Source organism: Aplysia californica, unplaced genomic scaffold (genome assembly GCF_000002075.1).
Source record: "Aplysia californica isolate F4 #8 unplaced genomic scaffold, AplCal3.0 scaffold00001, whole genome shotgun sequence".
NCBI lineage: Eukaryota > Metazoa > Mollusca > Gastropoda > Aplysiida > Aplysiidae > Aplysia > Aplysia californica.
The window spans coordinates 2855940-2882304 of NW_004797271.1; the positions used below are offsets into that span (position 1 = coordinate 2855940).

Sequence of the window (26365 nt, forward strand, 5' to 3'; positions counted from 1 at the left end):
TGTAGGTGTAAGGGTCCTTCACTTTCTTTCTTTTGCTTCTTCTGCAGATCATCATCAATATCAGGCGTACAAGTTTTTTTGCACAGTAGACTTTGATTGTAAATGATTTACAACCCTACTGTTACAGTTAAGATATTTAGAAAGTGGGCTGGTATGACACTGCCTATCGGGGCCCAACCAAAACTAGCAGAGAGATGGAGGTAGGCCTATTCAATAAAAATATGTCTGCCCAGCGAGGGAATGAAACTTGCATCTTTTGCAAGCTAGGAAAATAGCCTTACCTTCAAACCATAGCTGACAGTGAGGTTACCTCCCTGTTTTGGAATGCAAAATGTTTAACAGACAGATACCATTGTCGGAACTGAGAGACTGCACAAAGTTCTGAAGCTTGTGATGCTTTTTTTCCTTTTCATTTGTTTGTCCTACTCCTCCCTCTTGTTTTAATCTTTGTAACTGATTCATCAAGTACAGTCAAACCTGCTCTTAAGTCTAAAGGGCACTTTTATTAGACAAACCTGTACAAATAGCCACTTCCATTTTCATCCATTTCATATTTTTTTTACACTGTGTACGATGGTCACCTGTCTAAGAAGGCTAATTTTGTCCTCGACCCTGGGGGACCGTCTTTGACAGATTCGACTGTAGTTGGCTAGCTTGAAATTTTTCTTTGTGTTTTTCAGGTGAGTCAGGCAGGCGTTTTCGCCACCCTAAACGCTTCTTAGCAACACCATCTCCCATGGTAGCTGTAGAGTGGTGGAGAGTAAGTTGTCTTTTTTTTTGCATTAGTCCTAGTTCCTAAGGAACCAAAGTTTTTTTAGATTTGCCATTTAAGTCTGCTGTTATTTGAACTGTTCAATTGTTAATCTGTTGTGCAGTAAATGGCAGTTTTTTTGGAAAATACCACATATTTTTTTTTCTGTAAATCAATTGAAGTATATTCTTTGAAAGCGTATGAAAGCTGAGAGAGCTTTCTGTTTACACCACTTTTTGAACTACAGTCGTACCTGCTCTAATGGCCACCTATTTAAGACAATCGTCTGTATAAATGACTACCCCCCCCCCCCCCCCCCCCCACAGACTTTCAAAAAAATATTATGATGACACTGCAAAATGTCCACCCGGAACTATTAAAATACGTCCATTTGTTTTGATTTAATGACCAATTTGGTGACATGTATGTCTCAGAGGTTTTGTACCAAAAGAGGGTCCCGGCATGGCAGGGAAAACCCTTCTCTGGAGATAAAGAGTTAAGCTGGTTCAGGATTGATTTGATTGAAGTTTATCACCTGTCTAGATGCAGAATATATAATTTTGAAGACTGAGTGTGTGACAACATCCTGCCAGAACATTAGGTGGAAAAAAATATGTTCAGAAAAGAAGGACGTAGCTCTGTCTTATTTAAATATATTGGTACTCAGTGTTCCACGTCCAAGGTGGGTGTGTATCCAGATATGCTGCAGTGGCCAACTCAGTGTTGTGTAAAAGCTGTATTTTAAAAATAGTTTTCACAATTTGTTCTGTCTGTCTTAAATGAAAATTCAAATGTTCCACTTGATATAATGTTCTCTGTCTCTAATTGTTATAGCCTGACCTATTTAGACAGGTGTAGTGTAGAAGATCTAGGACATGTTTTTTTTTCTAGGTACTATGAGTATTGAGCTCTTTTGTTTGCTACATTTTTTTGCCTCTCGCCTGCCCTCAGATTTGCCTTGATGAAGCTCAAATGGTAGAGTGTGTAACCACAAAGGTATGTAGATGTCAGTAACTTGGCTTTTCTGCATGTTTTTGTCATTGTTATATGACTGTACTGTAAGAAGACGAATGTGCCAGGAAGATAAGCAAATAATACTCCATTCATGATCTGTTCATAGAAAGTTTTGCTTTCCATCATATATTGAAATGGCTTTATTCAATGCTTACTTGACGTAGTCCCATCAGTATTCAGGAAAATCTGCATCCTGACAAAGTGGGTGTTTGGTGGGAACCCTAGTGTGGTTTGTTCCTTCATTCCTGTTAAATTTCTATCTTTGTTATCTCTCCTCCTTTTTTCTTGTGTTTGTTACTCAGTTGTAACGCATCCTATCTTTGGCTTTTATTTGATCTAATTGTTTTGTAAATGTGCTGTAAATCTTTTACTAAAACAATACAAATTTTGACAAAGGGTTTTGACAGATAGTAGCTCAAACTGCAGTCTATAATTCCTACATATAGTTTTTTCATGCATCATGCTCTCTTCTTTCAAACCAGACTGCAGAGATGGCTCTGCGCCTGAAGGCAGTGAACAGATGGTGTGTGACTGGAACGCCACTCATGCGGAGTGTGGAAGGTTTGTATCCAAGTATTAGTGGTAATGTAACACATAAAGTGTGCACTCTGTGCAATATTTGAAAAGTTTTCGGGTTTCTGCTATCTGTTTTTTTTTTCTTCTAATCACAAATAGAGCATTTTGAAATTGGAGAACTGGCACTCATATGACATCATTGTGTTGCAAGTGCCATACTTTTACTAAAACAAAAACGAAGTTGGAGTACTTGGTTCAGGGGCTCCAGTAAGGAACAAGAAAAGATTTTGATGATGGTGGAAACGATACACCATAGAAAATCGTAATGCAGTCAAACCTGCTCTTGTGGTCCAAGACAATCAGCTTTACAAATGACACCCCCCTCCCCCCCACCCTTGCCCTTAACTTTACAAGTCTGCAAAACCCAACAATATTCAATCTCTGTTAAAAGACACCTCAGAATGTTTTGAATCTGTAAAAGCATGGATGATTGAAAATAAATTGAAATTAAATGATGACAAAACAGAAATCATGCCATGCTCAACCAGCTCAAAGATAAATGCTCTTGATGTAGAATGTCTCTCCATTGGCAAAGGTACTGTCGCTTTTTCAAACAAAGCAAAAAATCTAGGAGTTTACTTAGACAAAGACTTGTCCATGGAGACCCAACTTAACCATCTATTTAAAATTTCATACTTAGAAATGAGAAGAATTGCACACATAAGGAAATTTCTTATCACTGATGCCACCAAAAAACTAGTGTTTGCCTTCATTTTGTCACGCATTGATTATTGCAATTCACTGTTCGCTGGCCTACCTGAAGAAAAAATTGCATAACTCCAAGGCATTCAAAACAATGCTGCCAGACTAGTATTAAAGCAATCAAAACGCCATCATGTGACTCCCCTACTTAAAGAGCTACATTGGCTTCCACTGAAAGCAAAAATTGAATATAAGTTAGCCCTACTATGCTTCAAAGGTCAAACTAACCAGTCTCCCACATACATTCAAGAACTCATTGTACCATACACACCATCACGTGAACTAAGATCCAGTGGCTCTAGACTAATTTCAACACCTCGTGTGTCACTGAAGAAATATGGTGAGAGAGCTTGTTCTTTTTCTGGGCCAACAGTTTGGAACACTCTCCCTCATGATTTGAGAAGTGAAATAAAACTTTATACCTTCGAAAGGGGACTCAAAACACATCTACTTAAGAAGTATTTTAATTAATGGACAGTACCTTTGCCTTTTTGTATGAGCATTTTTTATTGTCTGAAAGAATGTTGCTGTCAAAAAGTGCGCACATGATGAATTTGTATGGTGTTAGTATGAATGCGTTTTTAATCTCCTATGTACGCCTTGGGCCCATGTTGTGGGGAAAGGCGGGATACAAATGCTCTTATTATTATTATTAATCTATAATGACTCTACGAAATGTCCAGGTGTCTAAGACAACTAATTGTTCAGTCTCTATATCCATAAAAAATAGAAAGAGCCATTGATATATTTGGAGTAAATTTATTTTCTTTGAATTTTGTAATAATAAATAGTCTTTGTCTAGTGCATACCCCTCCTTGACAGCAAGCTCTATGCACTTTAAACTATATTATTACCCCAAGGGACCATTTAATACTCAGAATCGTTCTCGGCTTCCCGGGAATCATACAGAGCAAGCAGCCGATTAATGGCTCAAACGCTAACAGACTGATAAGGGGGGGGTTGGTTTGTTGGCACCAACAACTCGCCATTCACCAGAGCCGTGTCAGTGAAAACAGGGATCACCACGGGCAGGTACGGTTGGCTGGATTGGGAGAAGCTGTTTGAGACGCTGAGGCATTTCTCAATATTTAAATGAGACCCATCACCAGTCCTTGATCCCTGTGGTTGAGGGGGAAAAATGCCCATTTTTCAATACAACATGACTATTATTGTGTTGATGTGCTTAGTTTTACTCAAAGAAACAAACAAAATCGTTAAGCATGCATCTCTGCTTGCGGGTAGTTGGCTCCTTCTTTCCTATCAAACATCTATTGTCCCGATCTCTCCTCCTTTTTATTTGTTTGTTACTCTCTTGTAACACCTAATCTTCAGCGCTTCTGTGACTTTATTGTGCTGCAAGTGCCGTAAAATTCTTACTAAAACTAAAACGTCTTTTCGTCTGTTCCCTCAGACATCTATGGCCTGCTGCTGTTCCTGGGCATGGACCCTCTGCTGGTTCAACAGTGGTTTAAACTGCTGGTCTGGGAACCTTTCTGCCACGGCTTCTCCGCACCCATGCACCATGCCCTGTCCCAGGTGCTTTGGCGCACGGCCAAGAAGGATGTTATTGATCAGGTGACAGAGTCTGTGTGAAATATGAGGCACCGTGGTGAAATTAGGTGCTCGTCGAAATGATGAAATCGAAGAAACAGGCATTTTTCCATCACTTTGGCAATTTTTATCGAATTTTAGTTTTCTGACTCATTTCTATTTGAATTTTACTTAAAAACGTTGATTAAAGGCACCAAATATGTAATTTTTTCAGTTTTCGAGTACTTTCAAAGTTACCAAACTTTGGTAGGCATTTTTTCACTAATTTTGCTACTGAAACCAGGCAACCTCCTACCTCCTTCAATCGCAAATGTCTCAACTTCTTTTCAAGATAGATGTGTAATTTTTTCTCATTGAAAGCGAGGCAAATGAACAAGCTTTCAGATGATACCAATAAATCCACATGCCCAGAAAAATGACGAGCGCCTGATTCCACTGTGTCGTGAACCATATTGTTTTGTTCCGTACGTCTTTGGGAGCGTAGAGGATACCACTTTGTTGTTCTATTTATTTATTCTACCTCTTGGCAGTATTAATATTAGGTGTGAGAGAAGCCTTTAGTAGAATAAAGGTAGGTTTTTCTTTTTAGGCAGCCTTCTTTTATTTTTAGAAATTGGTTTTATTGTGGTAGAGCTTTCAGCTCTCTCTCTCAGGCTAATGTGTATGACATTGTGAAATATTCTGCAAAAAAGATATTGGATTATGGAGCAATATGTATTCTGTGTTGTTCCCCGTATGTCGTAGAAAATATTTGGTAAAGTGGTCAATGTGTGAATGAAATGTAATGTTTTTAATGTGTAAAATGAATTGCTTTGTGGTTTTGTGTTGTCATCATGACCTTACTTTTAACACATGACCTTGAGGGGATGTTTTTTGGTATTGGCAGATTGACCTACCAGCCCAGTCTGAGGAAGTGAACTGGCTGACCTTTTCCCCAGTGGAGGAGCATTTCTACAGAAGGCAGTATGAGATCTATGAGCGGAATGCTTACATTGTGAGTTGTTAGTGTACGTTTTACGGCACTTGCAACTCAGTTTGGTCAAATAAGTGTCCGTAATTAGAGGTGTTTACATACAAAGTCAAGAAAAAGAAGAGATAATGATGACAGATGTTACACATAATGAGTTTTGTGGCTCTTTGGAAGTGAGGCTTGTGCACACGGTTTATAATATTTAGACAGTGCAAGTTTTAAATTGTTTTTTTTTTTAAATGTTGAAAAGCAAGAGATGGATCTTTTTTGTTTAGTTTTGTTTTTGAAGCCTTTGATGAATCAATGTTTTTTCCTGAGTTGGAAGAATTATGGGAAGGGATGAGGGATTGAAGAGGGTGTAATTAAATGTAATGTTTTTAATATATGAAATAAAGTGCTTTTTTGTTTTAGAAAGTTATGTTTTAAAAATTGTTGGTACTTATAAATCAGATTACTGGCATTGTGTTAAATCATTTTTTTTACTTTATTCATCTACATATTTAAGATGTTGATATGATTCTATCTTGTGCTAGTTTATTTTTTGAATGTAAATCTGTGTGAAGGCTAAGAAAAGTTTGACTCTTATTTGCTTTATTTTTAGCATCGCAGAAAGGTTCAAAACAATCAGGACCCTAACACAAAACTCCATGCTCTGGATCGCAAAACGATGAATGAGGTAAGTAGGCTCAAGTCAGATCATTCACTCCCCACCAAAATATTTCACAATAGAGTTGAGGAGAGGGATTGTATGTCAAAGATAACTAGATTATGGCGTTGATTATTGTATGACTTACTTTTCCAATGCTAAAACTCGAAATATTGTGGGGGGGTTTTCGTGGTGTAAAATGTTCATTTCACTGTTGTTGGGATGTTCTCATTTTCCTTATTTAAACCAACATGTCACTTTCCGTCTGTATCGGATTTTCTTTCATGAAGACTCAACTTTTGGTCAGTCAGCTTCTAAAATTGTCAAGGGTACTTAAAGCATGTCAAAAGAATTTGTCAAAGAGAATAACATTTTGTTTCAGTTGTTGAGTCCTCTGTTCCGCTTGAGACAAGCCTGCTGTCACCCACAGATTGTGAGAGGAGAGTTCCTCCCTCTGAATAGAAAGTAAGTTCAACTGCTTTTTCTTAAATCACTGGCTCCCCAAGCTGCTGTCATGATTGAAGGATTTTTTTTATCACCTTGCTTTATCATGTTTGCAATAGTGATTACTGAGTTTGAGTAGGCAATATTTTTTAAAGACATCTCATGTAGAGACGTTTGTGACTCAAACTTATTTAAAAAAAGGTTGCATATTGATAGTGACTGTTGAAAAGTGGTCAACTTCGAGTTACATAAGACGAAAACGATCTGTCACTTTTATTATTCAATAAAATGTGAAATTTTTATTGTAAAGCTCTCTAGCTTTGAGGATGAAATTGCATATACACATGATGTAGAGCATTATATTCTGTGAATAGACTGATGAAAAATGCCATTTGTAAGTCTCAGATTATGTCGGTTTTTGCTTTAAAGTCAAAGATATTCATGGTTATCAAAGTTTGATTACTAGTCTTTTCTCTGTAGTTTCAGAATACTTACAAATTGATCTTACAATACAAATGTTCAAAATGATTTTTAATGGATGATGTAACTATATTTAGTTTATGTACTGAGTATACAATTCAAAGTTTTATTCTGTCACTTTCTCACCTTTGAAAAGTTTTCAAAAGAGAAGAAAAGGGGCAAATTGGGGTCATAGGAATTTTGAAGTAAATGACTCTTTCAACACTGAAGTTACTTAAGAGTCAGGTTATCCAATGTAATGTTTATCTCTAATGGGACTGAGCCAAGTTGGCGGAGAGCCCAAAAAAGCCAAGTTCAAGAATGTCTTTAAAATAATTGAAAAAAAAAAGATACTTTTCTTTGAAGTCCAGCATGATGTGAATGGAGCTCACTTTGTTTTTGCTCTGTCTTTGTCTTGATGTTTTAGGTGATATACACTGACCTAAAAAGTCTCAATAAGCTTATATTGCCCATCTCTGAGATAAGTGATCCCGCTCTGACTTAAAAGATTGATGATTTGACAATTGGATTCTTTTCTTTTTTCCAGAATGATGACCATGGAGAAAGTTCTGGAGCACATGACCAAGAAAGTGAAGACAGAGTGCGAGGAGGCTCATCGGCAGATTGTGGCTTCTCTCAACGGTCTCGCAGGACTGGCCATTTTGAGGGGGAAGGTCAGTATTTTCAGTTGCTGTTCTACAGACATGTTTTGATCACTGTAATTTACTGGGTTGTTTTCCATCCTTTTAGGTGCTGTTTAGGTTGTTCCATAAGGTGTTCCTTCTAGCACCTGATATGAAGGTGATGTGCTGCCAGTGGTACTTGTAATACTTTTGGATGTAGAGAACTTGTATATCAAGCCTTTCTCTTTATTCAGGTCGCATTATTTGTGCAGTCTTGTGGGAATGGCATCTCTAATTATAAACTGGTGAATTTTGCTTATTGATCATGAATATTGACCTTCAAGCTGGTCTTTCTTGCGCTTTGTTTGGCTTTTCACCTTTAAAAATAAATCCCAAATTGTTTGCCTCCTTTGACATTTAGAGACAAGTTTCTTTGACGGTTACTGTAAAATTTTCGCAATTATGCTACATCGAAAATATTTTTCTCCTTTCACCAATAGGAATATGCTAATATCTCTGTTTGAAATGTTATGTAATACAAATATCAGAATAAATGTAGTAAAATCTCTTGGATGTTTTTTGGAGATCTACTGTGAGTTATGTTTCTCTTTATTTGTCATACTGGTCTCTGCTTTGGAGTGGTCTTTCAAAAAAATACCCGCATTTTGTTCTGGCATGTGGGGTAACATTACCAATTTTTACTGATAAATGACAAGTTTTGATTGATAACTGGATAAATTTTGAATGACATACTTGATAACTTGACAAATTTTTATTGATATTGTGACAAATTTTGATTTGATATTTTGATTTGATTTGGGGGAAAATTTTGATTGATAACTGGACAATTGTGGCCTCCAGTTGCTGGATGCGGTGGACAAGTACCGGGAGGTGTTGCGGTCAGTGGAGGAGCACAAGGAGCGTTTCCGCACCGACGACCTGCAGCAGTTGCACGCCATGCACAACCTGGCCTGGGTGCTGGACTCGAAGCCAGAGGGACTAGCTCCCACCATGAGGGACGCCTCGCTGAAAGAACAGGTAGGTCTTTCTCTCGTTCTTCTGCTTCTTTTTTGGGGGTTTTTCTACACTGACTGGGTGAGTTCATTTTGTTTAGGTATGTCTTTCGCTTGTTCTTCTGTGTCTTTGGCTATTTTTATGTTTGCTTTCTCTTGCTGATATGTGTGTCGGTTCCTCTTTTTTTCTTCCTTCTCTGTCTTATTCTGTCTCTCTCAGATTCTTCCGCGTTTCTATCTCTTACTTTTTACTGTCTGTCAGTCTCTATTTCTCCCTCTCCCTCTTTCCTCTCCCTCTCCCTCTTTCCTCTCCCTCTCCCCTCCCTCGCCCTCTTTCCTCTCTCTCTCTCTCTCTCTCTCTCTCTCTCTCTCTCTCTCTCTCTCTCTCTCTCTCTCTCTCTCTCTTTGTGGATTAGTTAGGTGAAGCATGTTGCCAGAAAGAACCTTGAATTAAAATTAAACTCAAAAGTCTTTCTTCCCACCCCCTTATTCCAATATTTTACTCTAGATTATTTTGCACATATCATGTATAGTTAAAATCTAGGCTAGCGGCCGCCTGTCCAAGACAGTCGCCTGTCCAAACAACCACCTCCTACTTCCCTCTTTGTGTTTATTTTCACATTGTAATGAGACTGTCCAAGACGTTGACCTGTTGAGTACAACCACATTTCTCCTCGATAGTGGGTGGTCGGTTGTCTTGAACAATTTTGACTGTAATTTTGTCTTTCTACTGGGATGAAAGATCCCACACAGCCCTCGTTACCTCTGTCAGGCAGACTCGGGATCAAATCATTTCGCTTCCTTTTTGCTCTATATATTGTGTAGACAGGGATGTGAAACGTTTACAGTGAACCTTGTTTATGTGCACAGTGCCGGGAACTGAAGGACAAGTACATGAACAAAGCGACGGCGAACATCGGTGCAAGCAGAGAGGCTCTTGACAGTTCGCAGGCCAACATTACCGAGGTCAACCAAAAGGTGAGAGGAATGCCGTCTTTTCTGGTCGAGTTTTGTGAAGGAAATGAAAGTGTGCGCACTGGGTACATTTTTGTGTTGTCTTGCTGACAAAGCTCTTTTTTTTTACTTATTACAGTACAGGCTGTAATGAGAGATTGAGGACGATTCTAAGTCTATCTTGTAATGATCTAGGAGTTAGAAGTTAGTGAGCTTAGGCTCATAATAATGTCTAGCGTGTGTTGGTGATATGGTGTTCTGGTGCATGATTACTAGGTTTGTCCTCGAGCAAGACACAGTAACTTTAGCTGAAAGTCAGTTGGCCCTGACAGGCAGGGTGGAAGCCAGCCTCCTAAATGATTAAAAAAATTTTCAAGGGGGGCCTTTTGGTCCAACCTCTGAAAACAGGTCTGAGGGGATAAAGGTTCTGGGAAAGACAAGAACATTTCAACCCCTCTCATTTTTGAATCGCATACTTTTTTGTGTTGACCAAGCATGTTAGTCAATTGCACTCTGTTTGCAGACTTACTTTGGAATGTGTCTTGAATATTTTTACAATGGAAATGAAACTTTTAAATGCTCAAAATGTAGCAAACTCTTCCTCGCCAGAATTGGTCTCATTGACTGTAGCAGAAGCTACAAATTATCTTAATTCTTAATTCTTCTATATTATTACTTATGAAATATACTCCTCTGTAGATGCTTTGGTCATTGTGAGACACTAACAGACAATTATAGTTATTCTGCAAGGATGAAGAACAGTTTTTTTTTTTTTTAAAACATATATTTTATTTTGTTTTATGACTTTTTCCACAATTGTCGTTCCTTTTGCAAAATTTGTAATGCTGCTTCATCTAAATTTGGCAAAGTAAAAAATCCATGTTTGTCCTCTGTACAGCTTCAGGGTCTTGATGGTGACTGGTGGGCAGATGTGGTGGAGATGACAGTGCAGAGAGGCATTGACCCCGATCTCATGGATAAGGTCAAGGACGATCTTCTAAAGACATCCTCCACAGAAGGCACAATTGCCGACTCGTAAGCACTTGATACTTTGCTTTGCATTTTGATTAGCAATAGCGTGCTTGTAAAATTGTCTGTATTGATGTAATATTACACAATGTGTGAGGTAGATGTAACCTCTGAATTGTTTTATACATGCACTGTATTTGCCGTTGAAGCCAAAATACTTGTTCACATGGCAGTCGAAATTGTCTAAGATGGCCACCTATTGTCGAGGACAAAAGACTGGTGGGTGGTCCTGACAGTGTCGTTATGATATTTTCAAAAAAAAAGAAGGGAAGTAGTTGTTTCTAATGGCAGTTGTGGTAGATTGGTTAGACCTCTATTTATTTCGTGTGTGTGTGTGTGCCTGGAGAAAGGTCCCAGTTGTCGGAATTTTTAGATATTGAAATAAGGGCATATTCTTGTTGTAAATTCAATGCTGAACATGCTGATTAAAAAATGTTCTGTCTTGAATAGTTTTAAAGATATGCTACATTTTGTATCACAGGGTGTAAAAGCAAAGTTTGGAGAAAAACCCAATTACTAGCATATCTTTAACCTTTGGTGAAGTACATGTTGACAAAATAATTATAACTTTTTTCAATATGTTATTAAGAAATGGTTACACATGTGTTTCTGATGGAAAATTTTTTTTGATTAGGTACAACTTTGGGCCATTTCACCATGTTGCTCAAAAATAGCTTTGCCGACAACTGGGACCTTTCTCCAGGCACACACATTCATTTATTTATTTTTCTCTAATGAGAGTCAATGTTGTTTGACTCTTTTTATAGCTTCACCAACACAGACGGCCTCATGTACGTTGTGGACTCGCACCTGCAAGCCTTGATCAAGGCCCGCAGCACGCTCACCTCTGCTCTGGAGAAACTCGTGGAGAATACCTCAGCCCTCCTTGTGCAAACTGCTGCAACTTGCTGCCTGAGACCCGTGGAGGAAATCCTCAAGTCGTGAGTTGTCTGTTGTTGAGGGTTAGGTTTTACCTCTTATTTTAATTTGATTTTTTAAAGTTACAAATTGATAGTGACACTGAGACACAATTGACTGGCATTGTAAAGGACATACTGACTTGTGTCTTTCCAGCTGCTTCATTAATCAAGCTGTCTTTTCTCACTTGAATTTTGTAGACACTTTTGCAAAATAGATATGTGGATTGTTGGAGACCAATACTGGTAGGTCCTCCTTTTTTCTTCTTCTGTTCCAGTCTCTATTTTACGCTTTCCCAACGCTAAATGACTGTTAATGTGTTGACATGCTTCTCTTTTCTTGAACAAAAAATAGCAAATAAATACGTTTTATGAGAAATTTATGCTAGTGGAAGTTTGTATCTTAGTAAGGGGATATATATTTTTCTTTTGACAATGAATATAAATGAAGGCATCAGGTATGTGGCTTAGAAATGAAGTATACAAATGAGGAAAGAACGCTTTGAATTCTATGATGTACATTATCCAAGGGTAAAATCATTCATTTAATTTGTCTTCTGACTATGGAGTACTTGCCTTGATGTACACACTTGCAAGCGATTAGAGGGAGAAGGGAGAGAGGGACATTACTGTGTATTCATACAGAAAACTGTTTGGGTTCAAATTCTTATCAGGTTGAGTTGCAAGGGGTTGTTCTACATAAAAGTGTTTTACAGTGACTCTTTGAAGACAACTGAAATCTCTGGGCAGTGTTTTAGTTACCCTCTAAGTACAGCTCACTATCTGGAAAGTATTAGTTGAAGTATTAGAAGTGGGTGGTTGTCAGGTGCTCTGGTGTGATTTGCTCCTTCTTTCTTATCAAACATCTATCGTCTTTATCTCCCCTCCTTCTTTTTTGTGTTTGTTACTCCCTTGTAACACCTCTGATCTTCCACACTTATATGACTTGATTGTGTTGCAAATGCCGTAAAACTCTTACAAAAAAAAAGAAGTATTAGAAAGATTTTTGCATGCTATGAAATTCTTATGTTTTCAGGTGTCCCTTTTGTAAAGTGGATGAACAGTTCAACGAGTACGAGTCTAAGCTGTTTTTGTTTGTTGAGAGGTATGTGGTGGTCAGAGTTTAGTTCCTTTTCTTTCTGTAGAAAAAAAATGAAAATGTGACAGTGAAGGCTATGTATTGCAGTGAGAGAAATGAGCTGCATTAGGAGTCACGGTGCATGCATAAGAATGGGTGTAAATGGTCTTCGGAATTTAATAGTGGCTTATATTTTTATATTTGAATTTTTGTTGTTGTTTCAATTTTTCAGGAGAGAGAAATAAAAACTTTGATGTTTTACACATACACATGGGATCTACATTTTATACATTTTCTTGCTTTTTTTCAAAATTAAGAATTTAAATTTTGACAAAATATGTCTTGAGCACATACAACCGATACCATAGATAAGAAACTACAATTTAAAAAAAAATGAAATTTTGAATTTAGTGCATTTGAACATCTTACTGACGTGAAGTTTTATAAGGAGGGGAAAACAGATTGACCTAGTTTTATTTGTGTTTGCCTAGAGGTGTGACGGTGACAGGCGATGACAACAGTATGGCATACCAAGTGAGCACCAAGCGTCAGGGTACCTGGGCCGACAGCGAGGTGGAGAAAGCCCTCAAGAGCATCCTTTCCTTCTACAAGCTAAACTTTGGTGAGTCTCCCGAATAACGAGTGTTGTGGCGTCTGTAGTCTAGTGGTAAGCCTTGCTACGGACTTGTAATCGTAAGGTTGGGGGTTCAGGGGTTGAGCCTCAGGTCGGAGGTTGTGTCCATGGGAAAGGCATAAATTTTCCTCTCTTTACCCTGATGGGAATTAGTACCTGACTATAGACAGTAAAAGATCTTGTCAGTACATTAGTGTTTTAACGCCTATGAAATGGCAGCTTGCACTGTATGCTTCTCAGGAATTTGAGATTGTTTCTGAATGCCATCAGGTCTGCTGGGATAATAATTAAGACTGTATAGGGCATAGAGCTCATTTATTATTATTATCATCCATCTCCTATATTTAGTCTTCTTCTACAGGTTTTTTGGAAGATTTTTCTTGGAAAAAACTGGTCTTGTCTTGAATCTAACTTGTTCACACTGATGAGCTGACTGATTGGCTTGGCATTTTCCTTGTCATAACAATGAGCCGTATCATTAATTTTTGGCAATTGCCAAAAACAGGTATCTTTTACTGGTAGTTCTTTCATTAGATGAAAAACTATCAAAATAGGTTCATTTATTTTGATTTAATGACCAATTTAGTGAGGTATATGTCACTTTTAGGTCCCATACCCAAAGAAAGCCCTGGCATAGTGGGGAAAACCTTCTCCTGAGATAAAGAGTCAATTCTGAATAGTGCCATTTGAGACTTCTATTTTATAAATATGTGGTAAAAATGTAAGGTGTTTATAAAATTCCCATTATTATTATCATGTGTACTGTTGTCTATCTCAGAGCCTGATGGTGATATTACTGAGGCAGCGTCTATACAGATCAAATACTTGGACACCCTGAAAAAAGAATTCAAGGTAAAAGATGATGTGAAAATGTTATAAGTCTGTTATGGTAATTCTGTGAAATTGCCTTGTCAGGAAGGAGAATTTCCTCTTCATCAATGTGTAATTGAACAAATATAAGCAAGTCAAGATGCTACGGAATCAAGAATTGAGGATGAATTTGGTTATTTTGAGTTTATGGTTATTTTGAGAATTTATTTTGAGATTTTGATACTTTTTGTTTATAAATGTTTTATTTCATTCTAGTTTAATTGAACATTTTTGAAAATAAAAAGTTGATAAACTCCATCAATCTTTGGCTTCATAGTCACTGAAACTATGGATGATATAAAATATTGTGCTTCAGCATTTTCTTTCTGCAGTGACAGTGATAATTTGATATATTATATCAAGTGAGAATTGGCCTTGCTATAGAATTTTTGTATTTTATACTGGGCGTCTTCATTAAAAAATTACTAGTTGTGAAAACATCATACCAGATGGAGCCATACTTGGTTTTCTACAACAGCTGTCATGTGATATGAAGACAAGAAGGGAAGAACCACAGATATTCTCTTTTGAAGTAACAGGAGAAATTGAACTTTTGTCTTTGAAAATTTGTGTACTTCCTTCTCACTGCTTTCTTTGAAATGGCTATTTCTGTTGTCTTCTGCTGTATCCCCACCCCCACCCCCACCCCCGTCACAATATTTTAAGGATAGGTAGCCAAGACCCACAGTAGAATCCAAGTGGCAAAACCTGAGAAAATGAAAAAAGAAAATCGGACATCAGTGCTCATGATTATCAGTTATGTTAATGTGTTGTCTTGTGTGTATTTAGCACCTGCGTGCCATGTGGCTGGCCCACCGGGAGCAAGTGTCGGCCATTGACGAACTGGAGATGGCCACGGAACGTCTGAGACTCCGCAAGAACTTTGAGCCAGAGGCAGCTACCAAGATCCTTAATGTTATTGAAGAAAGAGAGGTCAGCATCATAGGTTTTAGATCTTCCTTTTTCCCAACTTTTTACAGTTGTTATTTAATCTGTAACTATAAACCTTAAATGAATGCACTGTTGAAAAGATATTTTCTTAAATAAGAATTAGTATGGAATTTACAACAGAGAATGGATAATATCAAGAACAGGAATGTTGAAAGTCATAATCTGTGCAGTAAACTTTCATAGTGACTTTTAGGAAGGAATAAGGTTTGTAACAGTCGCACAAAGCAAATAAAAGATATGTTGGGACAATGTGTCTTCATGGTTTTTGGAATGCTAAAGATAGAATTGTTTGTCTCCAGATGACACAACATGAACTGAAGTGCTCCTCTGATGAAATTGTCAGCCGAGATGAACTAAGGAAAAAACTCGGGCAGCTTGTCTACCTCACAAATTTGGCCTCTCAGGTACATTTTTTCTTTGTCTAATTCTCTGCTGTGTGTGTGTTGGGGGGGGGGGGGGACAATACTTCCCTATCTTAACATCATGTTGATGCTGTAATGTTACATGTTATAGTAAGATGAAACAGTCTTTTCTTTGTTGGTTCAGAAGTTGTATCAAATCTACAACTGTCAATGGAAAGCAAGTAGGCCTACCTTTTTGTTGCTTCGCTCTGGTGGTCTCTTTTCCCCCCCAGCCCCAATTGTCCAGTGTCATGTTGCTGAGTTTCTTTATTTTTGTGATGAGCTAGGAACAGACTCCTTTTTTCCCCGGACATGTTGATTTGGAAATTGCTTGTAATTGTGTTTTTCTTTATTTTCCATAGAATGAGGCAGGCAAAGACCACAACATTGACGGTTGCCCTATTTGCCAGTGTGAGCTGGGTCTGGAGGTAAGTGCTCTGAGAGACAAGTATTTTGTGTACATTAGATGAGCTGGGTTACAGTGACATGAAATATCATGTATAAGATACCTAAATTTCAGTACAAGCTATTTATCAATACAAAGTATTCAGCCATTGTCAGGGGTGCGAAAGTAAAATAATTTTGTATATCCATTCAATAACAATTCATGTATGTGTGTGTGTGTGTGTGTGTGTGTGTGTGTTTGTTTGTTCGTGCATACATCCTTGTGTGTGTGTGTGTGTGTGAGTGTTTGTTCGTGCATATATGCATGTGTGCGTGTGTGTGTGTGTGGGTGTGTGTGTGTGTGTTTATGTGGAATGCCTGCTGCAGCAAATTTTTCTTTGTGTAGATCAACAATGAAATGTCGCTTATCTTACCTTATTTCAAGGAATGGCCTAGATGTTTGACTTGGATAGCAAACAGCATGATTATTAGAAAGAAATTGGATGTGTTAAGAGTACCTATCAAAGCCCATCAAATTCTAAACACGTATAATGTTTTGTCAGTTGTTTCTGTATTAACCGATGTTCCTCTCACATTTACCCCCCAGTGGAGTGTACTCATGTGCGGTCACTGTTACTGCCTCCGCTGCATCCGGGCTCTGATTGACCGCAACTTGATTGGTGGCAACATCCAGGACAAGCGACTCAAGTGTCCGGTGTGCCGCAGCTGGACACCTGTGCGGGAGATCTCGTACGTCACTACCAAAAAGACAGAGAAAGTCAATGTGAAGGTGAGATGATGTTCCCGCTGAGGGCTGGGAGCTTTTCTTTTTTTTTCAGAATATAGGAATAGATTCTCTTTATCGAGAATGGTCTGTACCTGTGTGAAATTTTGGGTGGCCTATTATTATTATCTCACAACAAACAAAACTATGATGATGGTGACTTGTATTTGAATTCCTGCAAGAATGCTTGTACACACAGACTTCTTTAATGGTACTTTTTTAACCTTCTCAGACTGTACTTCTGACATTCTTTCCCTATTTTGATTTTCTGATCTTACCATGTCTTGCACCTGCTTTACTTGTCATTTTGCCATAGCATAAAAAGTGCAGGTCTTCTGAAGTCGGTTTGCAGAGAAGTGCAGAAGTGCAAACAGTGTCTGATATGTGGTTTTGATTTGAGTCTGTTACTTTTATCACATCGTGTCATGGCGTGAAATAAATCTCTCTATTACTACAATTTGCTCACCTCAGGATCACCTCTCTTGCCTGGATTGTTTTGTTCCTTTTTCCAGTATCCTCTTCTGGACCATGACTGTCAGTCCTGAACTTGGCTATTTCTACTCTAAGGGCTATATTAGTTAGTTATGCAGTCTGCCAGTCTCTAGTTCTGGTTTTGATTGCAGTATGTTTAAGAATGTGGTCCTGGGCTATGTTTTTGGATTACACATTTTGTATTCCTGCTAGCTCTCCTGTCATAGAGTTTCGTTGTAAATCTGAATTGAATCGCAGATTATTTGTTCATTTCTCCTCTTTGTTTTACACAGGGGAGCCACTCGACAAAAGTGCAAGCGGTTATTGAGTGTCTCATAAAGATCAAGGATGCCACCCCAAATGCTAAGTCCTTGGTGTTCTCTGCGGTAAGAATGCCTGGGAGTACATAAGATATGCTGTGATAAATGTCTCCATAACATGATGGAATCAGGGGCTGGTCAATTTTTGGGGCATTTGAAGTTATTGGTATAATCTTAAACTAGTTCATTTCTCTTGCTTTTGATGAAAACAAAATGCCCATCTTACCTGAATAGAAATTGAGATATTTGCAATTGAGGGTGGTGGGGGTTGCCTGGTAGAATTAGCAAAAAAATAACTGCCAAAGTTAGCTCACTTCCAAAACTTGAGAGTCTATCGAAACTGCAAATACGTTTTTTTTTGTACCTTTGATTAATGTTTTTCTGTAAAATCCATGCAGAAATCTGTTTTTAAACGGACGTACGAGGTGTTGAAACCCAAAGAAAGTTATATTAAAATTGTCCAACAGGCGGAAAAATGTTCGTTTCTTTCATTTCACTATTTTGACGAGCACATGATTTCACAACAATGCTACCATACATACTTTATGTTTCTCCATTGTTTGATTGAAATTTTTTTTGTCTCCCAGATATTAATTTGTAACGCTGATTTCTAAAAGGGTCTTTTCATTTTGTCTGACCGAACGATTCTCATCAAGTTGGCACGGATATAGTCACACATTAAATGTGTCACTTCATGATAATTGATTTTACATTTTATACTCTCTGAAAAATTTTTCAGTCAACATGTCATGAGTTAGCAGGTGTAGCATGATTGTTAGTATTATACAGTCTGCCTTTGACTTTCTTCGGTTGATTTACATGAAGCTGTTTAACATGAAATACTTGTTCTGGTGAAAAGATTTCAAATACTTGTTTAAAAAAAATGTCTCTCAGTATTCTATACATTGCAGCTTCTCTTATTATAGAATCTGCTTAAAACGAAGAAATTTTCTGGTCTCATTAGGTTCATGTTGTCAGGGTTTTATTGCAGTTTCTTTTCATGTGACAGGTAAACAGTGTTTTGAAAAGGAATGAATGGTTTCATGCCGAAAGCTTTTTCATTCATTCCCAATTTTATAATAGCGGGTTCTGCTAACGCATTTCTTGACTCCACTCTTTGTGTTCCCAGTGGGTAAGTGTTCTGGACATCCTGGCTGCCGCTCTGGCTGAGAACAACATCATGTACAAGTCCCTCCACGATCCCAACTCTTTTCAGGTCTGTTTTCTCATAAGACAAAATTTGTTTGCGGTCAACCCAATAACGTGTTTATAAGCTGCATTTGCTATCTAAAGTATAATGTTGTTTCCATAAAAATTGTTCACTCTCTGACGAAAATTGCAATGACTTTTATGTTGTTGAGCTGGTATGGTATGATTACTGTAAGCAGTCAATTAAGGCCTTCCGCGGGTCTAGGAGGGGGGCGAAAAATCGTCCAAATCATGAAAATATCGATATTGGAGCTATTATCATTTCTGACAGGAAAATAATCCCTCTAACGATTCCACTAGGTCTTAAATTGGAAAAATGGCTAGAAAGTGCCAAAAAAATGCTTTTGAGGAGGTGGGGGTCTGACCAAAGTTGCTTCAAAAAATGCAAAACGGGTTGAAAACCTCCATAGCAACTGGCTTTTCCACGCTTCCAAACCCCACAATCCGCATATCGACACAATCGGCATTTCAAGGCCCGATCGAATGTTTTATCGATACTAGGCTACGAATTACCCAGCCCGAGTAATAAGCTCCCGAAATGAACATGTATTCTTTATTTTCATTGGCTGGTTTGGGGGCGTCGGCTAAATGCGCATCGGTGATTGGTCGAGGCGTCGGTAATCGTAGCAACTTCAATCCCATAACACCCCGCGAGGACGCGAGGCGGCGAATTTGATCGGCCATTTTTGTCTGTACTGGAGATGCTCATTCAACTGCGGTCAGCAAAACAACGTTCTCAAAGCTATTTTTTTATATCAAGACGTGACAACATCTTTTCAGGTGAGTAAATATATGAGTCTATCCATACATTATATGATTTATTGATCAATTCTTGAATTTTGTTGAGAATTTCTTCCCACAAGTTGATGATTATCGACAACAAAGATAATCAGAGAATGGCTTTTGTTTACATGTGGTCTTTGCTCTACCTCGCGGAATATCGAAGTCCTAATGTCAAAATACCACTTCTGATAATGATATATGCCAATGTAGATCTTAATTTTATCTGTCTAATACCTAGTTTCCCCATTTGTGTTTCTCCTATTGCCTCAGTTTGTCCACTTCTTGTCTTGTCTCCCAGACTCGATCTTCTCTCTGCCTTTCAATTCAACAATTGTGAGTTGAGCACTTCATGTGAGTGTGTTATCGTATTTATGCATTGTTGAGTCTTGTGTGCGCTTTGCACGTAGACTAGATTAGATCTAGATCTAGAATTCCAATTAGAGATTATACTGTGGGCTTTATTATTTCTCCATGAAATAAGGTGATGTTTGTGCTGTAGTTCGGAAGAGTGGAAATTACTATAGTATAAAAATTTAGTGGTGGGCAGGTTAGATTCTCCATCCATAGTAGATCTAGATCTAGAATCTAAATTCAGAGTGATTTCTTACTGAGAGACCACCCAAGCATTGTGATGTTAGGTATTGTATGCAATGACTATCTTGGAATATGTATCAAGATAGGGAATTGGCATAAAGCGTTGCGGGAAGAATTCCATAACGAGCTACCACTATGAAACAGTGTAGAAGTGATGGTTAGGGGTTGGGGTACGGGTAGGGTTAGGGGTTGGGTAAGGGTTAGGTCTCTCCTGTATTGTATTTGTTGGGGTAGTCGCGCGTTATGGAAGTTGCTGAGCAACTGTATGTTGATTTTGATATTATTATACTTACGAAGATGTATTTTCTATTTCCTTCTCAGCCCATTGTCCGCTATGCCTGCCACAAAGTCTCATTCAAGAAGTGAGAGCAAACGTGGTCGAACTTCTAAAAGCCGAAAGGAGGCTTTGAAAAAGGCACGAGCAGCAAGACAGATTGAGAAAGTTCAAGATGAGTCGAGTGCTGAGTTTCAAGTTGCGCCACCAGCTGTGTCAACATCTGGGTCTCCGCCACCTTCGTCTTCGTCTTCGTCCTCATCAGTACCTGAAGCAGCCCCGTCTCTTCCTGTACCAAGCACTCCACTCTCTGCGTCATCACGCAAGCTGGCCTATAACGCTGAAAGACACAGTGCTTCTTCTGAGTTTCTGGGCTCCACTGTTGTTGAGCTGGCAACGCTGAGACCCTTGTTTGAGAATTTACTCTGCCCCCAGTGCACGACAGCTTCGTTGAAACTGACCTGTGATTCGAAGAAGACATCCGGACTAGCAGTATTCCTGGAGATTTACTGCACAACCTGTGAGCAAGCCGTCGCTATGAACTACACCTCCGGTAAGACTGACAAAGTGTTCACTGTGAATCGCCGTGTCATTGTGTCCTCGTTGGTGAATGGAAGTGGTTATGCTGGCCTGGCAAAGTTTTGTGAAGCCATGGATATGCCTACTGTCCACCACAAGACTTACCTAAATCACCAGAAGAAAATTCATCAGCAGTCAGTGGCCAGCTCAGATAAAATTCTTTTGGATACTCGTGATGCTATCGCTAGAGCATATCCGGAGCAGGAAGGAAATGGTGTCCTGGACATTGACGTTTCCTATGATGGCAGTTGGCACACTCGGGGACACACTTCGAATTCAGGAGTCGGCTGCGTCATAGAAAACCGAACTGGCCTCGTCGTTGATTTTCAAGTGTTGAGCAAACACTGCCACAAGTGTAAGGCGGTCGGGGCACACCTGGAAGGGGAGGCGTATGAGCGATTTTGGGCTGCTCACAAGGATGAGTGTGACCGCAATCACACTGGCTCGTCCGGCAGTATGGAGCAGAAAGCGGCTGTCATGTTGTGGCAGAGGTCAGAAGAGAGGGGCTTCCGTTACCGGAGTGTGGTCTGCGATGGAGATACCAACACGATCAAGCAGATCAATGAAGTCAAGCCATATGCCGACGTCACAGTTGAAAAGAAAGAGTGCGTGAACCACGTCGCCAAGCGCCTTGGAACGGCTCTTCGAAAGCTTGTAGAGGACAAGAAAAAGGTGAAGGTTACCCTTGGGGGGCATGGAAAGGGCAAGCTGACTCAGGCCAAGATTGGGAAGCTCCAGAAGTATTACATCAGAGCTGTTCGTTCACACAGCACTGTGGCTGAGATGAAGACGGCAATCTGGGCTTCATTTTACCATTGCTCATCGACAAACACCAAGCCACGTCACGACGATTGCCCTAAAGGTACACAATCCTGGTGTTTTTTCCAGAAGGCAAGGGCCAAGGGGTTGCCGCACCCTGACCATGACAAGCACATGTCGACGTTTATTAGTGAGTTTGTTGCGGAGCACATGATTCCTGTCTACACCCGCCTGACTGATGACGAGCTGTTGTCCAGATGCACAGGTGGAAATACTCAGAACGCCAATGAAAGTGTTCACTCTGTCATCTGGGCGCGGTGTCCCAAGCATGTTTTCGTTGGCCGACAGAGGTTGGAAATTGCAGTGGGACTTGGAGTGGGTGAGTTCAACCAAGGCGCTCGGGCAACACACTACTTTCTCCAAGAACTTGGACTCACCATTGGCGTCAATACCAGAAAGTGTGGTGGCCAGAGAGACTCTATTCGGAAACGGAAGGCAGAAAAGGCTAACGAAAGTGTTGCGAAGAGAAGGAGGGACATCAGGAGAACAGCGCAACTTCGGGAGGAACAGCGGCTTATTGAAGCAGAAGGTGGAGAGCAGTACTCTGCTGGCGGTTTCTAAATTGGATTATGTTTTCAACAGTGAGTACCAAAATGCATGTAGTGTGAAGTCATTTTATGTTGCTTGTTGTTGTTTTTTTTGTTAATCTAACAGTGAATGGATGTACTCTACTAATTTGCATGATTGGAGTATCAAATTTTCCTGTGATGTTCAATTTTTTGCATTTTTGTACTTTTTCCTCGTTTTCTCAGCTCGTGCTTTTTCTTGGGGGGTGGGTTTACAAAGAAGGCCATTTCACAGAAACCAGTTGTCAGATTGTCTTGCAATTTGGCACACACTTTCACAAGTGCCATGGCTATGCTCTGATAACAGGATTTGATAGTTACTTAATTTTTGTATGAGTTACATTGCTGTTTTTGGGGGGAAAAATTTGAAAAAGGTGTGAATGCTGAAACGACTAGCAGAGCACTTACTTCGACCACCACTGTCAGAAAAATAATGAATCTACAGTAAAACCCTGTTATACATACATGCCACAGGGTATTATCCATGCACACATGCAGTTTTGTGAAGTTTCAACAAAGGATAGTGGAGATATTATCTTCTTTGTTATGTAATGATTTTGATACCCGAGACCCCTAAATGATCCAGTAAAGAGTCAAAAAGAAAACAACTGTGGTAAAACTGTACCAAAATGTCAAAATTAACCCCTTGTTAACCTTCTATGATGCCTCAAATCCTTTAAATGCAGGTAATTAATCAAATCACTCTCAATGTAGCTTCCCCCCTTAACTTGTTCTGTTTGTTGTGTGCCAAGTTTTGTATATATAATTTATATGAAATTGTTTATCATCATTGTCCCTCCTCCCCCCCCCCCCCCCAAAAAAAAAGAAATATCTTTGTTTAATATTGCATTACATGAGTTGAAGTGAAAGGAATGTATTAATATCTTTTGTTGTTTTTTTAAAATGTAGGCTATATCTCCAACTAAAGTGTTTTATTTATAATGATTTACAGAAGAATCTGTCGGCCTTCAAGTCTGAGGATGCGGTGCAGGTGTTGCTGCTTCCCCTGCACAGCGGTGCCAACGGGCTCAACCTGGTGGAGGCCTCCAACGTGCTGCTGGTGGAGCCCGGCCTCAGCCTGGAGGAGGAGGCGCAGGCCATCTCACGGGTCTACAGGATTGGTCAGACCAGGTGTGCTGGTGTTTCTCTTTGTTGCCTCTCTGTTCACTTGTTATCTTGTCTACCCCCCCGGGGCGGTGCCACTGACTGAAGTGTCTTTAGGCCATTCCCAAAGGGGGGACATTTCTCATTCTAATGCATAGATGTAGAATTGTAAATGGGCTGATCCAACAATGTCATGCTCATAACTCTGCCTGAACTACAACAGGGAACTGTTGCTTTTTCTTTCCTAATCCTTACTATCATCATTTTCCTCTACTTCTTTTGTATGTTTGTCACATTCTTGTGACCCGCTCTTTCCGGGGTGCCTTGATAGTCGAAGCAGACTTTTGTGCTGTTGAAGCTAGAGAGGTGAGCAGAGTAGATCTGATTCTCTGTAAGGATTTCTCTGTTGACATCCACCCCTTGGCGCTCATATGACCTTATGCAGTTGCGAGCACCGTAAAACCTCTACTAAAACTAACTAAACTCTTGTCTGGTCTGTTCCTCGCTGCGTTTGTGAGTGTCGGTCAAAGTGTCATGCAGTGGGTGGTTGGCAGGTACTCTGGTGTGGTTTGCTCCTTCTTTACCATCAAACGTCTGTCGTCCTTATCTCTTCTTTTTTTGTATGTTTGTGACTCTCCTGTAATACCTCTAATCTTGGACACTTATGTTATCTTATTGTGTTACAAGTGCCATAAAACTCTTACTAAAACTAAAAGTAGTGTTGTGTAGCTGTGCTGTGTCCATTATTTGTTCACCTGGGTATTGTCATCAGTCATTATCTGCTGAGAGCCAGTTTGCAGAGGGCCAACTACCCAACCCAGTAAAAGCAGTCAGTTACAGAAACACGGACAAACACGGCTTTTTATTTTTCGATCTTGGGGGATGGAGGAGCTTCTGCATTAGCAGGAACTATGTAAAAAAAAGTGGGAAGACATGGAATAACTTCAAGAGGGTAGCCCAGGATAGAGAAAGGTGGAAAGTGTTTATTCATGGCCCATACCCTGGTGCAGGGTGAGAAAGGCAATGATGATGAGGATTACTATCTACATTCTTGAATGAGTAGGGTGTTAATTTGTGTAATGAAGCCAAGTTTTCAAATATGGTTCGTCCGTCTTTCTTTATGAAGCCAAGGTGTGCGTTGTGGTAGATTCTCAAACTCTCAACTATAAGGTCATGGGTTTGATGTTATGTGAACTTTACAAAAATTATTTATACTTCCGCATGGAGGGAATATGTACCCAGCTAAAATAACAGTGAAAGATCTTCTAAGTCTGTTAGTGTTTAGTACGTATAATTGGCTGCTTGCATTGTATGCTTCCCAGGAAGCCAAGAAGGTTTCTGAGTGTTCTATGGTCTGCTGGGGTAGTAATTGTTTCAAAGTGCATAGAGAAAGCTGTATAGCGTGGATATCAATTATTATTGTTATCATCATTATTATTGTTGTCAATGCGACAGTGGCAAACTTTTCTCTTCCAAAATTGATCTCATCGTCTCAGCAGAAGCCACAAGTCATCTTATCCTTTAATCCTTCTATTTCACTTGAGAAATATTCTGTGGATGTGCTGGTCATTGTCAGACATAGAAGGGCCAGTTGTTATTATTGTAATAAGACGTCAATGTTTTGTAATAGTGCTTTTACTGTACTCTGATTTTGTATCACTTTTATTACAAATACCATGCTTTCTGTAGACAAGTGACTTGTTGTTCAGGTTGATGTAATGAAATCTTTTTTTTACTACCCCCACCTTGCCCTTGCAGGCAGACAAAGATCCACCGTTTCTTGGTGCGGGGCACAATAGAAGAGAGGATCTTCCACATGGTGAAGACACTGCGTAATTCCAAGTCTGGGCTGAGAGACGAGGAGGAAGGTGTAGAACTCACAGTCGGTCACATCTCCTCCCTGCTTCAACAACCCAGTCCTGATGAAGACGACAGTGATGAAAATGACGATATAGTCCTTCCTGGAAGCTCAAGTTCTGGTGCTCAGTCAAGTGGTGCAGTAAGTGGCAGTGTGGGTGATGCTGGTGCTGGCGGAGTAGTGGGGAATGGTGTAGCAGACGTGAGTGAGGCAGGACCTAGTGGGACGAGGAGGAGCCCCCATGCTGGTGGTGACAGCTCTCACTTGACTGGTGGAGAAAACATGGAGATGGAGCTGCAACAGAACAGTGGCTCTGCTAGTGAAAGTGGTCATAGTGTGGGTGTAAGCTCTGGTGCTGGATCTTCTGTGCGTGCCACTGAAAGTTCAGAAATTGTGCCAGGTGATGCTTGTGTTAACACTGACGTCGAGAATGTGAGTGCAGTGACAGAAAATATCAATGGGGATGTTGTTAGTCCTGCTGCTGAAAGTATTGCTGCCAGTAGTAGTGATATTTCTAGGGAGCATGCAGACTCTGATTTGGGAGGCAGTGCATTCAGTGTACAAGATCTGCTACCTAGCACAAGCAGTGCTCAAAGAGGCCTTGATGATGATGATGATGACAACAATCAGTTATAACCGCTATAACTCGCGACATTTTTTTGTCCTCTTCGAAGCAGATGCAAGTGCAGAAGATGGGTGTGCCAGCACAATTAGTGTTTTACCAACAATTATGGTAATCTGTCATCTGGCGAGCCAAATGTTAAAGACCAAAACGGAAACGGAAGAGTTTCATATGTCTGTGTTATAAGACAGTCCATTGTGCTGTAGAATGATTTGGAATAGCCGTGTTTGGGAAGGAGGTGTTTGTGTCTGGCTGGAGACGAACTATTGATAGACAAGTATCTCAGGGTGGTAGGGTGGAAAGAGGGTCTGTCTGTCTGTCTGTCTGTCTGTCTGTCTGTCTGTCTGTCTGTCTGTCTGTCTGTCTGTCTGTCTGTCTGTCTGTCTGTCTGTCTGCTCCCAGCCTCAGCTGTCCC

The 26365-nt window shown here is 39.7% G+C and overlaps 2 protein-coding genes across 3 annotated transcripts in view; both read left to right on the forward strand.

Annotated features, from left to right (window-relative positions):
• LOC101863307 (E3 ubiquitin-protein ligase SHPRH) overlaps positions 1-26106 on the forward strand; it is a gene marked incomplete at its 3' end in the record, with an annotated part of 43887 nt that extends 17781 nt beyond the window's left edge. For both annotated transcript variants that reach the window (XM_005088850.3, XM_035969681.1), the window contains 23 exon segments: positions 681-760; positions 1703-1747; positions 2248-2326; positions 4455-4618; positions 5481-5588; positions 6166-6240; positions 6593-6675; positions 7661-7787; positions 8598-8774; positions 9620-9727; positions 10602-10738; positions 11500-11673; positions 12686-12754; positions 13219-13349; positions 14140-14213; positions 15021-15164; positions 15482-15586; positions 15946-16011; positions 16575-16757; positions 17516-17608; positions 18672-18758; positions 23319-23497; positions 25229-26106. In XM_005088850.3, the coding sequence (XP_005088907.1) occupies positions 681-760; positions 1703-1747; positions 2248-2326; positions 4455-4618; positions 5481-5588; positions 6166-6240; positions 6593-6675; positions 7661-7787; positions 8598-8774; positions 9620-9727; positions 10602-10738; positions 11500-11673; positions 12686-12754; positions 13219-13349; positions 14140-14213; positions 15021-15164; positions 15482-15586; positions 15946-16011; positions 16575-16757; positions 17516-17608; positions 18672-18758; positions 23319-23497; positions 25229-25964 (3224 nt within the window).
• LOC118477666 lies at positions 18936-23086 on the forward strand. The gene has a single exon (XM_035969701.1). It carries the CDS (start codon positions 20283-20285, stop codon positions 22359-22361), a length of 2079 nt encoding a protein of 692 aa, XP_035825594.1. The 5' UTR covers positions 18936-20282; the 3' UTR covers positions 22362-23086.
• Positions 26107-26365: the final 259 nt, after the last annotated feature.